This window comes from Neolamprologus multifasciatus, chromosome 3 (assembly GCF_963576455.1).
Source record: "Neolamprologus multifasciatus chromosome 3, fNeoMul1.2, whole genome shotgun sequence".
Lineage (NCBI taxonomy): Eukaryota > Metazoa > Chordata > Actinopteri > Cichliformes > Cichlidae > Neolamprologus > Neolamprologus multifasciatus.
In genome coordinates, this window is record NC_140441.1 from 1,492,755 (window position 1) to 1,511,121 (window position 18,367).

Consider the following 18,367-nt stretch of genomic DNA (forward strand, 5'->3'; position numbering starts at 1 on the left):
CGCCTCCAATAACCCATAATGAGTCACACTTGTACTTCGCGCATTTATTTTAAGAACAAAACAAAACAAACTTTTGTGCTTTGAATCAAATTACAAATGGTCAACAGAAAAGTTTGCCCACAAACCCCTCACCCAACACACCTGCTGCGAACACTGAGAGCAGGTAAATAGACTGTGACCACACCCACATGCCACCACCTGAGATGCAGGTAAAGCTGTACACCTGTGCCACCATAATAAATAAACAAAACATAAACATTGACTTTGGTCAGCTGATCACAGCCTGCCCAGGGATGTAGATGGGTTACAGTCCCTGACTGAGAGGAGTGGTGCATGGTGGGTAAGTGACGAGTGCAGTCACAGAGGTACAGACTCAGCCTCACACTGACAGACCGTTCAGGATCTCTGTGGGAGGTTTGCATGATGTCCCTGCACGAGTCTCTGTGCCTTTATGTAAAACACAACAGTGATATTATTACACCGGTCATCTGAAATGAAAGGACATGTTCACACTGAAGATAAAATGGAGTACTGTGCTGTAGCTGAATGTTAGAAAGACTCTACCCACACCTGTAATCCTGAGATTAATGGTGTACAACGATGACATAGAAAATACAATAAATGTGAACTGTGACCTTAGCGTCCATACCCTGAACAAAGCACTCTAAGTATCCTCGCTCTAGTAATAAAAACCATGTGACCTCATACAGTTTTCTTTCTTTTTTATTTGGCTAGGCCAAGAAATGAGCAGTTAGCTTATAGCAGCAAACGTTTGGTCCTTTGAGCTCACGAACCAGTCAAGCTCATTCTACCAGAGATGTTACATGTTTATTTTGAAACATGCTCTTATTGGACGGTATATTTACAACAATGCTTTGAATGTGTTATTAACTCCAACACCAAATGCAAACCTGGTCATACTTTTCACAGCTGTGGTGTTTAATCAGTGATGGAGACTCTATGACCTCATGTGACGTCTGCTGGATTCACTGAGATGGTATTTATCGATCAGCCACTGTGCTGCACCACAACCCACTCACCTCACAAGCTCCACCCTCACAGCGCACGAGCATGAGGTCACTGCGAACCGTCGACCTGAGGAAGGCTGCTGGTCCTGACGGTGTCCCAGGCCGGGTGGATGGAGCCTTCAGCCAGTGTCTGTCCCACTCTGCCTGGAGTCCTCCACCATAATTAAACCCCATATTTCCAGCTTCGTCAACTCCTGACACCTCCCTCCCCTGAATAATGAAATGTCTGAGCTGCTGGTGTTTATCGGTGCTCTATAGAGAGCATACTGACTCACAGCTGCACCGTGGCTCACAGGAAACACCATGATGGCGGCCCTCTGCCCACAGTGGAAGAACCCCACAGCTCCATCAGAACATGATGAAGGACCCTCCACAGCAGGTCATTCACTGTTTGAACAGGCAGCTCCATCAGACCAGGACAGCCTGATCTGAACACAGCTTTGACCCAACATTAGTGTGTGTGCGCAGCTGCAACACAACAGCACAGTGTTTGATAACTGACATGTTTGTGGTTTCTAACCAGTGTGCACTGAATGGACTGACATGAATAAATACTGTATATGTGACAGAGAGACACCAGACGTCATGTTAATAAGTAAAAAACATTTAATGTGGATCATACAGCACCAACATCACAACATAGTGACCTCAGGCAGCTGTCAATCACAGGCACTGACAGGAAGTGTGGGTGTGGCCTCAGGTAGCGCTGAGATCAGAGGGGTGTTTCATGATGTTTGATGCTTCCTGACAGTCAGCAGCTTTGACCTTTGTGTCACATGTTAGCTTCATGTGGGTCAAAGGTCAAAACGCTCTGTGGAGATCCATCAGAACAGCAGAAACACGCTCGGGGTCATCATCTTTATAAACTTGTAAAGTTAGACAAACAGCTGCAGAACATCTGGCTGAGGTTAGTTAGCTGTTAGCTGTTAGCAGAGGAAGGCCAAAGCAAAGCTGCATCTTCATCTTCCTCAGGGCTGAATACACAACAGATATTGTATATACACACAGGCTGCTCTTCATCACCAGCTCCTCCTCCTCTGTGACCCATCAAGCTGAATGAACGTCCATCAGAGGAACGACTTCATGGTTCGTGTTCCTGAGGACACAGAGGACAGTCAGACACTCACATGGGTCCGTGGGTTTGATGCTGGGGTCTATCCCAGCTGTGCCAGCTGATCAATATCCTACAAACAGACTGATCAGTTCTCTGATCTGTGATTGATCAGCTGGAACTAGGATGAGGATCAGAGCCAAGAATTAAACCAGGTTCATACATTCATACCTGCACAGGCAGGTCATGTCCTCACTCACTGAGCTCTGAGCTCCTTGTTCCATTAATCAGTGTTAAATATGGAATAATCTTTATATGATGAGTCCCATGCAAGAAAAAAAACAGAATTCAAGCAAATAATTCAATTCTTCATAAAGTCGGTGCAGCACTCCAGCCAGGTGCACAGAGAAGCCAAAACCCAAAGAGGTTTCTCCTCTGCTCGAGCTGCAGCGGTGCTACACTTAATCTGCTAGCAAAGGTCATTTTAGCCTGTGCAGATCACTTTGCCTAAAGGAGGCCAGGGTCCTGATGTGATTGGTCACTCTGTTGGTGTCAGAACCCTGGCCCTTCAGTGGATAGGGCAGTTCGATATAAGGCTATATATCTGATGACGATATGAAAACGCCTATTGTTTCATATTATACACGATCGTTTGTTTCATGGTGTCACAATGTAAACTGTTTACGGTTTGTTTTCATGGTTTTGATGATCACTGTAGTGGCTATATCAATTTCTTAAAGTTCTTTCTTTCTCTTATATTTAATATAACCACAGTGTGGACGGACAGACAAGCCACTGTCGTTAGCAACAACGACGGTAAACCCAGCGTGTGGCTCTGCCGTCCGCTTGTTTATTTTCCACATAAACCTTTCACAATAAAGCTGAAGATCCTGTTGAGATTTTGTAAAATAAACTGAAATGATGACAAACAGAAAGACCAAAACAAATCCAGGACATTATTCCTAAACGAGGGACTCGCTCTGTAGCAAGAAAAGTCTGACACGGGCCAGAAAACTGGACTCTGCAAAACCCGTCCCCACTCAAACCTCTTCTACCACCTGTGCAAGAGTCACATGACAGATGGAGAGTTTATGGATGAGAAGCAAAGCTCTACCTACCACATCAGCTCCCGGTCAAATCTCACATTAATGTTAAAATACTCCTCTATTCATTTAAAGCTATTCATTGTCTCTCCCCACCATCTCTGGCTTGGTTCAGATCACCATCCCACTCCAGTGCCCCCGATCATCCTCTTCTCTTTCTTTTTCTCTTCCTTCCTCTCGTCTTGTTTCTGTGGGGGGCTTTTAGCCGCTCTGACCCCCAACCTTACCTGCAGACCTCAGAAACATCACCTCATTCCCTCTTTTTAAGTCCAACCTCAAAACCCACCTGTTTAATGTTGCCTACGCCATATAACTGTTTTCACGCCTGTTTTATTTGCTGTTCCGTGTCCTTGAAAGGTGCTTTTAAATAAGCATCCTAAAAGGTTAATTGTGTTCATCTGTGTTTTCAGTGGGCACCACTGAACTGTTCATTGTTCCCTCACTGCTGCTAGTTTGGGTCATTATGCAAATGTCCTGTTTATAAGGTTGGAAACCTGCAGTCGGCTGAGACTGAATGAGTCACCTGGATGATAATGAAATGTTTCTCCCACTGAAAACGTCCAGATGAACACAATCAACCTTTGGGTTGATTCACCTCCACACTGCCAAGTCAAGTAACAGCTATAGTGATGAACCAGCAAAATGTCACCAGCAGATGAACTGCACGAGTGTAAAAATGCTGCAGCACGATCACAGGAGAAACACTCGCAGCTTCTCTGTGGGCGTGGCCGCTGAGCTCTGTGCAGGTTGTTGGATTTATGCACGAGCAATTCAACTGTGCCTGTGAAACGAAATGATTTGCTCAGATTACATTTTTTCTTTTTCTTCTTCCTTCTTATGATATAAAGATCATTCCATATTTAAAGTGCAGCTCATTGAAACTGGACCAGCTGCAGTTACCATGGTGACCTCACAGGTAAACATACCTCGGTTCCTGTTTTGGTGGCCTCCTCGTGCATGGAAGCATGTCTGCCACGATTCCCTTTAAGGTTGCTGCAGAGGAGAAAACAGGAGTGAGTCTCAGTCTGTCTACATCAGACACAAACCAGGTGACCATGTGACTGTTTCCTCTCAGCTGTGGTTTAGTCTGAGTAGTGGGAACACTGGAACAACCTTTAATGGTGATGAAAACGATCACATACATGAACTCCATAGATTGCACAGATTTGGCTTCCTACAGTTAAACGACTATGACTGAGTGATATTTAAAATGCAAACCAAGCATTCCCTAAATCAGCACCTGGTCACCTGTCTGTATAGGCCAATCACAGCTGTCCGTGAACAGCTCAGCTGTGAGTTTAACACTACATTGAAGGACATGTATCACAAATGTTATTTTACACTCTGCACTGACACATTTACAGTTTAGTTATCTCACTGGGCTCAGTGTTGTTTGGTCCAAAGGTTTTATTCATACCCATCGCGTAGATAAAACACACTTAGCTTCTATATTTGGCTTGTAAAAGATGCTCTTCAGTCCTGGTGATTATCAAGCAAGTACTTATGATTATTTTCATTTCTCTTTAATTCAGTGAATGAATGTGGATTTAACCTTGAAGCACGTTCAATCATCCAGGACTTCTTCAGTCTCAGAAGGCTGAAGAAGTCACCCTAACACTTCCATTAAGAACATCCAGATGAACACTGTCAGCTGTCTGTGGTTGCAGACATCATGTGAAGATAGTTCTGCTGTTTATCAAACTAGACTCCTTAAATATTTGTTATTAGTTGTAGTTTCACTACAGAAGCAAAGGGACGGTGCAGCTAAAGGTGTGTTCAGATCTTTATGTGACACTTTCTTTCTTATAGTCTAAACTTCTTATCAATCTTTTTAGAGCATTTGTTCGATATTTACTGCACTGGTACACTCACGTCTGACTTTGAGAGTCACTACTTTCTCTAGCAGCACGCGATCATCCTTGTTGAGAACGGTGCAGGTGTAGCTACGACTGTCGTCAAGGCGGGGGTGTTTCAGGGTCAGACTGAGGTCTCCAGTTCTCAGTGGATCTTCATCCATCTTTGTGCGACCTCTGTAACGCTGGTGCTGTTGATTGTGCTGGTTGCTGGGTTCACTCTCATACACATCGAGTATGACGTTTTCGTCTTCAGTGAGCATCCACAACACTTCACGAACATGATGAAGGTCAGCTGTGGTTTTAAAGGGCAGCAGGACAGACTCCTCCCCCTGTGGCACCTCCACCACTTCCACCTGGAAGTCTGAGAGCAGAACATGAACACACACAGACATGAGTTGATGGTCCATCCTGTCCTCTGTGTAACCAGCTGTTCTCAGTGTTTCTCTGACTTGGAGCTGAACTGTTGTGTGTTGATGTGTGAGGCTGCACAAACAGCTGGACACACAGGTTTACACATGCAGGGATTCACACTGTGGACAAACAGCTGTTACACTCACCTGTGACACTGAGAGTCACTGATCTCTGTAGCAGAGCGTGTCCATCCTCCTTATAGGCGGTGCAGGTGTAGACTCCACTGTCAGTGAGCTGGAGGTCTTCCAGGTTCAGACTGAGGTCTACCTCACTTCCCTGATGGTTATGTATTTTCTTTATCAACTTGTATTTGGGGTATATGAGTTTCCACTCCACTGTGGAAACGTCACGGTGTTTATCTGTTTTGTTAAATTCTAACAAATAAGACTTGTCTCCATACAGTGCCTCCTTTATCTTCACAGGGTCGTCTGAAAAGAGACAGACAGACACCATTGAGAGATGTCAATGGAAAATTGTACTTAGTAGTCAGTATAATCTTTAATGATATAAGTTTGAATATGGTAGAATACTGCAGTGAATCATTTGTGTTTAGAAGTATGTAGTTGGTCTCATCCTAGGAAGTCTGTAACATTCCAGGGTGTTCTGGGGTTCACCCCCACATCCTGGGAGCATGGGAAAGGTCGTACCTTGTCTTATTGTTTTACGGTAGGATGAACGTAGTTATATCTGTCTTAGTCTAAGTGCCTTTTGTTTAGATGAACTGCTGGACTTTCCAGACCAGCAGGTTTAGGGAAGTCATTATGGGGTCACACTCTGACACACACACACACACACACACACACACACACACACACACCTCCACATTCCAATGTGAGGAACAAACGCTCACTGAAGTGTATAAATAAAGGAGCAGGGCAGTCCTCAGGGCGGGTCTCTGAGTCTCACTCTAGGCTGCCCTTGCTAGCAAGTAAATCTGTGTGTTTCTCTTCTCTGATTCGCTGCTGAAGAAGTGTTTTAGAATATATCTCTTAACAAGAGTCCACTCCAGTGTGACAAACTTGATCAAGGTCATCTTTGGTCTTAAAGGCAGCAGCACAGACTCCTCCCGTATTTTTTGGCCACACACAAATCCTGATTTACAAGTACAAAGTATTTATGACCACAATTTGAGACATAGATTTATATATATAAGATGAAGCATTCTGTTCCTTATTTACCAAAAAGTCTCATTAAAGACGTTGACCAATCAGCAGAACCCTTAAGAGTAGCAGTGCCAGCAAATGTATTCATCTGTAGTGACGATGATGATGATAGAGAGCTCAGTGAAGAACATACCCAGCTTGTATTAGATAGAAAACGCAAAATATCTCATTACACTTTCAGTTATTAAAATTGATTTTCAGCACTTTTGTGTCTCATAGAAACATTATTTTATCGTATCAGGTTATCACAGATCCATCAGCAGCTCTTTGATTTCACTCATTCATGCTGGATTCACACAAACAGCTGTTTCACTCACCCATGGCATGGAGAGTCACTGATTTCTGCAGCAGCGTGTCTCCATCCTTGTTGGAGACGGTGCAGGTGTAGACTCCAGTGTCACTAAAGTGGGGTTTGTTCAGGGTCAGACTGAGGTCTTTAGTGCTCAGTGGATCTTCCTTCATCTCTGTGCGAGGTTCGTTATCCTGGTCTTGGATATGTGACTGACTCTTTCCACTCTGATACACGTGGACCGTCATGTGTTTGGGTTGAGTGAGTGTCCACTCCACTTTGACGTCCTGAGGAAGGTCAGCTGTGGTTTTTAAGGGCAGCTTGATGGACTCCGCTCCTTGTTTCACCTGCACAATGTCTGGCAGACTCTCTGTAAAGACACAGACAGACATGAGTGAGGTTGATGGTCCATCCTGTCCTCTGCTGTGTAACCAGCTGTTCTCAGTGTTTCTCTGACTTGGAGCTGAACTGTTGTGTGTTGATGTGTGAGGCTGCACAAACAGCTGTGCAGCTTTTATTCTCACACAGCTGCAAACAGCTGGACACACAGGTTTACACATGCAGGGATTCACACTGTGGACAAACAGCTGTTACACTCACCTCTGACACTGAGAGTCACTACTTTCTGTAGCAGCATGTGTCCATCCTTGTCGTAGACGGTGCAGGTGTAGACTCCACTGTCAGTGAGGTGGGGGTCTTTCAGGGTCAGACTGAGGTCTTTAGTGCTCAGTGGATCTTTATCCTTCATCTCTGTGCGACCTCTGTAACGCTGGTCCTGTTTATCTGACAGATTGTTTCCACTCTCATACACATGGACCTTCCTCTTTGGGGGTTCAGTGACAGTCCACTCCACTGTGACGTCCTGACGAAGGCCGGCCGTGGTTGTAAAGGGCAGCAGGGCAGACTCGTCTGCATCTGTTGCATTCACCACCTCTGGCTGAGGAGCTGAGAGAAAACAGAAGAACATAGACAGACAGATAAAAAAGCTCACTGTTACTGTTCCATGATGATGAGACTAAATATTCCCACTGTGTGCACTGCTGAGAAAAAAACACTGTGATCAATTCTATGCTACAAATGCTAACAAGTCATGTCTTTGCATGTTCTCCTGCCAAAGCTTTGTTGGACCTGTTATTGTCGAACTGAAAACAAAGCAATACCAGCTTTCTGGACATATTCTGAAAATGGGCCTCAAAAACAGCATTTGAGAATGAAACCAGTAATGGGGGTTACAACTATGTGTAGTAGCAAAAAGATGATGATACAAATACTGTCATATCCAGACATTTAGTAAGGTTATCTTAAAAAGAATAAAGAACACAGCACCCAAGAATCTGTCTGATTGGATCTTATTCATGGAGGAATTGTGATGTGGACAAACAGCTGCTACACTCACCTCTGACTCTGAGAGTCACTGATTTATGTGTCAGCACGCGTCCATGCTTGTTGGAGACGATGCAGGTGTAGAGTCCACTGTCAGTAAGGTGGAGGGGTTTCAGGGTCAGACTGAGGTCTTTAGTTCTCAGTGGATCTTTATCCTTCATCTCTGTGCGACCTCTGTAACGCTGGTCCTGTTCATCTGACAGATTGTTTCCACTCTGATACACGTGGACCATCATGCATTTGGGTCGAGTGTGTATCCAATCCACTGTGAAGTCCTGAGGAAGGTCAGCTGTAGCTTTAAAGGGCAGCAGGACAGACTCCTCCCCCTGTGGCACCTCCACCACCTCTGGCAGCAGAGCTGAGAGGAGAACATGAGGTTTACAGACAGACAGACATGAGTGAGGTTGATGGTCCATCCTGTCCTCTGCTGTGTAACCAGCTGTTCTCAGTTTCTCTGACTTGGAGCTGAACTGTTGTGTGTTGATGTGTGAGGCTGCACAAACAGCTGCTACAGGCAGTACTAACTTTGAATTATAACAAACATTTATTTAATCTGTGAAAGTTGTGCATGAATTAGTGCTGCAGTATGTTGTAATGTGTCAGCACTTCTTTAGAGACATGAAGGAGACTTAAACTAATTCTTCTGCTTCAGGCTGCTACTGATGGTCTGCAGAGATTCTAGCAGATATTAGTTACAACCAGTAACACTGTAAGTAATCGATTTATTCATGAAGCGCTGTCAGACAAGTCCCAGCTGCAAACAAAGTTCTGACATGACAAACAGAAAACTTCCATCCATTCGCTTCCACTTATCCCTTTCAGGGTCGCGGGGGCTGCTGGAGCCTATCCCAGCTGTCATAGGGCGAGAGGCGGGGTACACCCTGGACAGGTCGCCAGTCTGTCGCAGGGCCAACACACAGACAGGCAGTCATTCGCACTCACATTCACTCACAGATTCACAACTATGGGCAATTTAGATTTTTTCAATGAACCTATCTCCACAAACTGGATGTGGACGGTGGGAGGAAGCTGGAGTACACGGGGAGAACCCACACAAACACGGGGAGAACATGCAAACTCCACACAGAAAGACCTGATGGTGGAGTTGAACTCAGGACCTTCTTGCTGTGCGGCAACAGTGCTAACCACCGTGCCCACAAAGAAAGAAGAAAACAATACACAAATAAAAAACAGGTCAAATTAAATAGAAACAACAAAATCAGCACATTAGATCAAATTAAAGCAGTAAAATGAGAAGATGTGTTTTAAAAGTGGACAATGAAGGGGCGTCTCTAATGTGCTGGGCCAGATTGTTCCAGAGATTAGGAGCAGCAACGGAGAAGGCCCTGTCCCCTCTGAGCTGAAGATAAGATAACCTTTATTAGTCCCACATGTGGGATATTTGTTCGTCTTGGACCTGGGTACCTCCAGGAGCAGCTAATCAGCTGACCTGAGAAACCTGGGGGTGGTTAAGGTCAGGGTGGGGCAATTTAAAAACAAACAGAATTTTAAAATGAACTCTAACACATACAGACAGCCAGGATGGGACTTGAACTGGGAGTTCCAGTTAAAAGTTGTGCAGCAGCATTTTGTCCAGCAGTCCTTTAAGGTTAGAAGAGACGCCTGAAGTTTGCCCCTCTTCCATCTGCGTTCAGCTCTACGACACTCCCCTCTCACAGCCTGCATCATGTCACTAAACCAAGGCTCGGTTTTAGCCTTGGGCTGCCTGGTTTTTAGTGGCGCCACAGAGTCCAGGATAGTTCAAGAAGATTGAAATCAATCCGACAGCGGCGAACAGGAGCACTGGTTTGAACTGTAGTGTGTGAAAACACAGCATCAAATAATACAGCCATACGGTCACTTCCACATTAGACACAGGTGGACTGTGTGACAGGTCGAGTGTGTGTCTGTGTTCGTGTGTGGGACCAGCTACAGACGGGACCAGATTAAAAGAGTCAATAAGGCTTAAAAACTCCTTCACCAGAGGTTTGTCAGGACAGCAGACATGTACATTAAAATCTTAATGTACAATTAAGATGAAAATCTCCCACAATAAGAACATGATCGTAGTTGGGCCCAGCTAGGAAAAGTCATTTATGAAGTTCTTTGTATTTAAGGGGACGATAAATAACAGCAAAGTGCACAGAGTTGAATACCATAAGATACCTGAATGACTGAGCACGCATCGAGATGAATTATTGTTATCGATAAGATGAACACAACAACTGAATGACTGAATGTGTGACTGTGGTGTTACTGAGTAACAGGTGAAGGTGACGGCTGCTGCTTCCACTTCTTGGTCTGCTCTGTGGAAACGCACACACATTATAAAACACACACACACACACACACACCTTTGCTGTCCTTTATCCTTTTATATGCACAGCACACAAACAGACTAAAGGCAGCAGCCAGGATGATCAGAATAACCAGCATAGCTGTGACGACTTTGGGCCAGACTGGAGGAGGAGGAGGAGGTTCTGTAACACAAACACAGGAGACATGAACATCATCAACATGTTTGTATGAACTCACATCAATCTGACCTCGGTCCACTGACTTGTGACTTTCAGCTGTACTACAGTTTTGCTCAGATCTTCTCCAGCCTTGCGGGTGATGCAGGTGTAGCTTCCACTGTCAGAGACTGTGGGCTTCCTCAGAGTGAGGCTGAGGTCTCCAGTCTGCAGAGCGTCGACTCTCATTGATGTTCGATGTTTGTAAAGATCATTCTGACGACTAAGATCGTCACGCTCATCAAGATTGTCACTTTTCTGCCTACGCAGGTGAACTGTTGGGTTGCTGAGCTCCTCGTTATGGTCCCACACTGCTGCTGTGGAGTTCCTGGAAACATCAGCTGGTACCTGACAGGGCAGCAGAACAGACTCCTTCCCCTCATACACCTCCACCCCTGAGGCATGCTGGGAAACTGAAGACAGAAACATGAAACAGGTGAGACCTGTGCTTCCAGTCACATGACCTTTCTCTCTCTCTCTCTCACACACACACACACACACACACTTCAGCACAGAAACAGTGCATGCTAATGAACCATCAGCTCAGGTCTGTCACAGTGAACCTGTCCAGCTCAGATCACCAACACAACACAAACACACATGTGCAGTAAAGGCTTCTGCACATGTGTCCTGCCCTCACACAGAAACCTGTACTCAGAACATCACAGAGGAAGCAGCTGAGAGAAGCTTCCTGTGAGGGTCACTCAGGTCCACCAGCAGGTGTGCAGTGAGAGAGACTCAGGTCAGGTGGATAAAGCTCATCTGTCTGCAGTTAATTATGATAAATGAATGTAGCCTATATGCTGTGATTAACATCAGCTGAAAGTAACTCAGGCTGTGACATCAGACCAAAGATAAAACTTTGTTACTAACTGAATGATTTTATGCTCCTGAGCTGCAGCAGGACAAATATGTAGTATTTACACGTAGTACCATATGTAGTACATGTTTCTGTCTCTGCCTCTTTAGGTGGGAGTGCTTGTCTCTCTGTGTGGGTGGAGGTCTCAGCTCCACCAGCACTGAGCTAACAGCACCCTGGCTGTGTGACAGGAGGAGGGCTGGTGTACTGTTTCTACTTCCTGTTTGTGTCTGTGGCTCCTCCCCCTGCTCGCGTTTGGAGTTACATCTAAGAAGGCTCAGTGGGAACTTCCTGTAGCTGCAGTCTGAGCTCAGACACGTCAGATCATCTCACACACGCTGCTCAGTACAATAGTGTACAGCCAGGGTGTCGGTGTAGGAGACTCACAGAGCCCTGCAGGCCCGGTTTCCAGTCCTGCCTGTTAGCATCCAACCTCACTGTCTCCTGCTGTCTGTACTACACACATGTTTAAACCACTGACTGTAGAAAACATGGACGACGCGACACCGCCTCCTCCCATTGTGCAAAAATGAAGACAAAATACCCGCTTGTGGAGGCTGCCAACTTGCATTTTTGGAGCTTGTGGGCCTTTCTCAATATGCGTACTTGTGCGTACTTGCGTTCTCGTGTACTCGTGATACGTCATCAGTCGGAGACCAAGTACTGTTCCAATTCGAAGTACGCATCAAGCCGAGAACGCGAAGAATTCCCGGATGTGTTCTCGCTCCGCCCGTTTTATCGAGCATGCATCGGTGGTGACTTGTGTGGACTTGGTACAGCTAAATATCCCAGAATGCATTTCGTCCAAAACTCAAACGCTGCAATGGCGGACGAGCGGGGCTAAAAACTTTTAAATATTACTCTTTCTGGGTCACAAAATAAACTTTTAAGTTCTTTTCAAGCGAGAATGTAGCTGTGTAACCTTCAAATATCTGCTCGATTTATCAAGATATCATATATTTCCAAACGAGCTCCGACGTTTTCGGAGACGTCTGTGACCCGCTAGCTCCACAGCAGACAGCGAGGTCGCGGATTATTACAGCCGGCGAGAACAGCGGACTCTCGGCACATCGTTTTCAACCCCCCCGCGGTCTTTTTGCTACTCAGGTTAAACAAACCCCAGTAGCTGTTTATTGTATTGAGTGTCCACTACAATAAAAATAAAAACGTTCTAACATCTCACCTGCTTGTTTTTATTAAGGTATGTACACGTATGTACATGTACACTATTTTTATTAATAGAGATTTCACTACTGAGGTTAAACATGATATATAAGTCACTTAGGTAACTTCTAAATGTTAATATTTGGTTTATTTCAGCTTTTTATTTGTTCCTGAGTAAACCGGTTTGGCTGTGATTAAAGTTAAGCTTCATAACATATTACTCACAGTTAAATTAAGAGGGGACGGCAGTAAAAACTCCGGACCTGTGACATCATCAAGTACGCTGGTGTACAAATCGCGAGTCAGTGCTCGCGTTCTCGGCGAGTCCGTACTTCCGTGGAGTGAGTGAAGCTGACCCCCCACCCACTTGAAACGTAAAGGCAAATAGGCGGAGCGATTAGTGCTACGTTTGTGCAGATTTGTGCAGGTAAAATGAGCGTTTGTGCTGCTACGGTTTTTGAGATATTAAACATTATTTTATAGGTCATTCAAAGGTCACCATCCCCCCAGACTGCTCCAAAACGGGCCAAAATGGTCTACTTTTTTAGTGCTACGTTTGTGCTGATTTGTGCAGGTAAAATTAGCGTTTGTGCTGCTACGGTTTACGAGATATTAAAAGTTATATTTTTTGCCGATGACGTCACCATCCCCCCAGACTGCTCCAACACGGGCCAAAATGGTCTACTTTTTTAGTGCTACGTTTGTGCTGATTTGTGCAGGTAAAATTAGTATTTGTGCTGCTATGATATGAGATATTCTGTTATGGTGTTACTGCTGAAAAATGTCTTTTTCAAATGACCTTTCACTTTGTGTGTTCACTTGTTCAATAAAGTTCGGTTAAAAAAACCCTCTTGTTGTATTTAATCAGCTAAATTTGTAATGAGTGTATTTTTTTTTAACTTCAATTTCTTTACTTTAATCACTTTTTGTTCATAAAACCACGATGCAAATGCTTGAGTATTTATTTTTTTAGAGTGGATTAAAAAAACTTTATTGAAAACTACATTTGAACATTTTACACTCCCATGAACACTTTTTGAGAAACGAACAAGCTAGCAGTCTTTTGCATCAAATACACATTTTCTGGCAGAAAAAACTATTATTTGCCATTACTGTGTCTGAAGGATTCTTAGAACAGCGTGTTACATCTGATTTCTGAACAAGGTAAGCTTACATTTAAAATACTGAGGTTTTAGTTACTGAGTTAATACATGATATAGCTAACTGTCTGGATCAAAAGGATTTTTTTCAATGTTAAACATTTTCAAAAATGTCCAAGAAAAAAGTTTCTAAAGGACTTTAAAACATGTAGCACACTGGACTAAAGTGCTGTACAGTACATGTTAATGGGTTAAATACTCAGACTCAATTTAATAAACTCACAAATTCAATAGCTCCATATTAAAAACAATAATTCCACAAAATATGAAAGTGTAGATTGGTGGAGAACTTGGGGGAGGGGTTGCTCCTCCTTAAGGAGCAGGGTTGGAATTGTGACATTAAAAAAAACAATAATTGCTAAAATAAATTTATTTGTAGTTCTAAATGAACTCTAAATGCATTTAGGATGTTTTTTACTCACTTTATGTCTCTTCCACGATGTTATTTCTCTTTCCAACAACATAGGTTACAATTACATTAGCATGACCAATTATGCAAATTAGGGGATGACGTCATTTAGTGACTTCTAGCGACTTTTAGGACAGCCAATAGCGATTTTCCTTACTGAGGAGTTGGCAACACTGCACATGTTGCTTTAGAGCCGCAGGTTGAAGATCCCTCGCCTAGGTGCTGTGGAATATTCAGTTTTCTACACGTAGGTAACAACCTATCAAAGCAAACACTTCATTTTTTCTGAGACAGCTACATTAATAATAATGAACATATATAATTCAAAACAAAATCATAGAGGCCAACTGGGTATGAAAAAATAATAATAATTTAGGTATACGTGAATCACTTCAGATGAAACTCAGTTTTGCCACAGAAAAACTTTAGCCTACCTTGTGTACGTTTCTGCACTGGTAACAAAAGAAATATTGACCTTTCCGCTGAATAAATTGTGTTACTAAAGTGTAAACTAATAAAAGTTAATATGCAGCAAGCCTAGAAAAAGTGGACAGCCTTCTATAAAAGTGCAAAACTCCACAGCTGCTGAAACTCACTGCCACAGACACTGGTGTTATACAGTGTAGGCCGTAATAATTAAAATCATTATATCTCAGATACTGTAGCAGCACAAACGCTAATTTCACCTGCACAAATCTGCACAAACGTAGCACTAACCGCTCCGCCTATTTGCCTTTACGTTTCAAGTGGGTGGGGGGTCAGCTTCACTCTGCTACTTCCGTGCGTTCTCGGCGAGTACGTACCCGCCGAGAACGCGAGTACGTACTCGCGTACTTGAGAATTGAGAAAGGGCCAGAGTCTGCGCAGTAGTGACTTGAGGTGGAGCGACTGTTTCGCGCTCCCGTCCACACACCCGCTGGACACGCCCCTCTAAAACTCTTTACGTAGCCCGGCTGCTCCAATTTATCTGCTGACGGATTTGCAATGCAATCAACAGCATCGAGACTGACGGAGTGTGTTTGAGATAACCTCACAAGTGTCACAGATGACGTTTTTTTTTGCTGGTTTGTCGGTAGCAGCTCCTGAAACGCAAGTCTGCCACACATCTGTTCGACCAACGCCAGCTGATCTAAACGCCAGTTAATCTGGAACACCGCACATCGCTAGCAATCATATGGCACATTTACTTCTGAGGAAATTTTAGACTCATCATCAGAAAGGTTGCCGACCCCTGGTTTAAACACACACATATGATCAGCTGATAAAACCAACTGAAAGTGCGGGATCCGCCCTGCACGGAGGCCGCGGGGACGAGCTTCATCACATGAACGAGCACGATGAACGTGAACATTTGCGGTTAAAAACACCTCTGTGTGTGTTTCTTACTGAGTAAGAGGAGCACGATCATCATCATCTTCATCCTCGGTAACAGTCCCGTTACAGCTGATCCTCACCGACCGCTCCCAGACACAGATACGTTACTCTGAACAAGATGGCGAACAAAGAAAAACCTACTTTCGATTCTACCGGAAGTCTCCTCCTCCCTGAGAACCTTCATAATAAAAGCTCTTTACAGTGTTGAATACAAGATAAACGGAAAGGGAAGAAATAAAGAGTGATGCGCAGGTGAGAAGCTGTAACACTCACAGACTGTACGAAGATTAAAGGACAATTGTGAACTTTTATTCTCAAAGCATTTCATGTGGCTTTAAAGCTGTCAAGAATGAGATTAAGTTGCTGAACCTGACCTCTGACATGCCAAAGCAGGTAGTTTAGCTAAACTTTGGTGTGTAACTGTGCAGAGTGAGGAATTTATTGACAGTGGGGGTCTGCCTGTCATAAAATGAGGAGTAAGAGCTGCCTCAGTAAGATACCCCCCAAGAGCCACATGGTGCTTGCTGTGACTGCATGTAGTGGGATCTCCCAGTGTGCATTGGTAATAAAGCTTTGATGAAAAATACTCCAGCCTCATCTGACTCTTCCTCTCCAGCTATCACACAGATCAGTGAGGTCAAGAAGAAGTAAACCTTCTCGGCTTGTCAAATGTACATAAATCTTTGATCCCTCGCAGTGTGACTCTGAAGTTGGTTTCATTGTATAATGTTGGGCATGTTTCTACCAAGGTTTGAACTTTGTGTATAAACAAGAGAGAAAAGTGTGAAAACACCTCGTGGCGTGCCGGGCGACCCAGTTGTCTTTACCCTTCCCAGTGTGGTGAATTTTGTAGCTCTTTTTTTTTGTGTGTGAAATGTTTTTTTTAACCATTTGATTTGAATTTGATTTAAGTAGATGCATATTCTTTGTGATATCAACACATGGGAAACAAATGATCATTTAGCCATTTATTTTTAGCTCAAAATGACAACATTAACACAATAAAACAGGTCTCTTTCTTAAACAGAAGCCTGTCATGCTTAACTTTTGAGAATAAAGTAAATCTTTCTTTAAAAGAACTCTGTCCTGCTTAACTTAAAATTATATAAATTAATAGAAAACAATAGAAAGAAAAATATTCTTGTAACAGTGCACATTTAGTGCATTTAGTGCAATTGGCTTCAGTAGAGGCATTATTTCAGCTTTTGCTCCCATTTGTAAACCCACTTGTTCCCATGATTACGCATCATAATTAGTAATTAATAACTTTTTTAAAATAACTTACCCAACACTGCTCATAACACATACATATAGGGCCTTGGGGGTGGACACGTTATACGGCGTCCAGAGGACGTTCTGTGTATTCAAACCCACCTCTGGCGCTGGTGCCCTACCCTCAATTTTAAATGCATATAGACACTAAGGGTTTTCGGGAGGAGCCGTGCTGCTCTCTGGCACGTAGCTACATGCCCTCCTGTGTTTTAAATGCACTTTAGAACAACACGCAGCAACACTACATATGAGCAGGCGGAGGAGGTTTGGGGTCTTCACTCACCCCGGTTCTGTTAGTCATCAGGGCTGGGGGGCTGGGAGGAGGTGCTGGCCGTCGGATTGGGGTCTGGGATGCGGGGCCTCCCTGCTACTGCAGATAAGGAGGTGGTCTGCTTTCCTTCACCCCAGAGTCTCCTCCACCCCTGTGTCTGTCTACACGTTGGGTGAGTGCTGAGTATTTGGTTATGTATATGTCACGGGGTGGAAAGGGACAAGTTTTTAGGTTTTTTTACTATGCATGTTTTGCTGTGTTTTATTGTTTTTAATATTTTAATATTGTACATTGGTTTATATTTTATGAGTTTTATTGCATGTTTTTTACGGTATTATTGGATGACTTGTCCTGGAAAGACTCCGCCCCTACCTAATTACCAACCTGAGCACACCTGGAAGGTCCCGGAGGCCAATAAGAGGGCCTGGAAGACCACACAAAAGAGAAGGCTTGAGGAACACTGTTTGGAGAAAGAGGCTTGAGAGACGGCAGGCAGGTGGTGTCAGGTGGCGGTGCCTGCAAGCCGGAAGGCTGGTGGAGCTTGGCGTCAAGCAGACAGAGGAGGATACAGCGCCGGCAATCGAGAGACGCAGAGCGAGTGGCCGATTGCTACAGCAACGCGAGACCGGAGTATGCGGCTGTGGAGAATTGGAGGCGACGAGACGGGCCGGTGCCGAGTGACAGCTATAAAGAAGCGGCGGGCGGAGTTGAGAGCTCTGCCACCCGGGGTAAGTCTCTGGACTTTCCCCTGTTAACGATTGAAAGCTGTCTGAAAGAATAGTAACTGCCGCTGCCTCCCTCCTTTAGCGCACCGGGGCGCAGAACGTGGGAAGGAAGGCGAGGACGCCGCCGGGTTCCCCTCCTGCACCGCTCCGCTGGATTTTTTAACTTTTTAGTGACTTTTATATCGTGGCGGACGCCACCGGATTTTAATGTTGTGTTTTATTGATTTTTATTGTGTTGTTCCCTGGCCAGGGTTGTTTTAATTCATTTTACACTTTTAACTATTTAAATATAATAAATTATATTTTAATTATACAGTTTTAAAGTTGTGTGCTTTC

At 44.2% G+C, this 18,367-nt stretch overlaps 1 protein-coding gene and 1 long non-coding RNA gene across 3 annotated transcripts; both read right to left on the reverse strand.

Moving 5' to 3' along the window:
- Positions 1-1,616: 1,616 nt before the first annotated feature.
- LOC146520982 (muscle M-line assembly protein unc-89-like) lies at positions 1,617-15,929 on the reverse strand. Of its 2 annotated transcripts, XM_085154352.1 has the most exons (10): positions 15,776-15,929; positions 10,845-11,210; positions 10,639-10,764; positions 8,298-8,642; positions 7,502-7,846; positions 6,930-7,271; positions 5,596-5,877; positions 5,055-5,399; positions 4,109-4,175; positions 1,617-2,124 (listed from the first exon to the last, which is right to left on the reverse strand). In XM_085154352.1, exons 1-10 carry the CDS (start codon positions 15,807-15,809, stop codon positions 2,076-2,078), a joined length of 2,301 nt encoding a protein of 766 aa, XP_085010478.1. In that variant the 5' UTR covers positions 15,810-15,929; the 3' UTR covers positions 1,617-2,075. The 2 variants fall into 2 exon arrangements, with proteins under 2 accessions (XP_085010478.1, XP_085010479.1); XM_085154353.1 differs by lacking the exon at positions 7,502-7,846.
- LOC146520983 (uncharacterized) lies at positions 2,169-4,102 on the reverse strand. Its single transcript, XR_014873249.1, has 2 exons — positions 3,319-4,102; positions 2,169-2,568 (listed from the first exon to the last, which is right to left on the reverse strand). It is a non-coding gene; the product is annotated as an uncharacterized LOC146520983 (long non-coding RNA).
- Positions 15,930-18,367: the final 2,438 nt, after the last annotated feature.

Excerpts from the sequence above, each read along its gene's own strand:
- LOC146520982 (XM_085154352.1), bottom strand. The coding sequence starts at position 15,809 with ATGAAGATGATGATGATCGTGCTCCTCTTACTCA. Across the intron at positions 8,643-10,638 it reads AAGGATAAAGGACAGCAAAG|CTCTGCTGCCAGAGGTGGTG; the intron begins GTGTGTGTGTGT and ends TTCTCCTCTCAG. Across the intron at positions 4,176-5,054 it reads AGTGACTCTCAAAGTCAGAC|CAACCTTAAAGGGAATCGTG; the intron begins GTGAGTGTACCA and ends TCTCCTCTGCAG.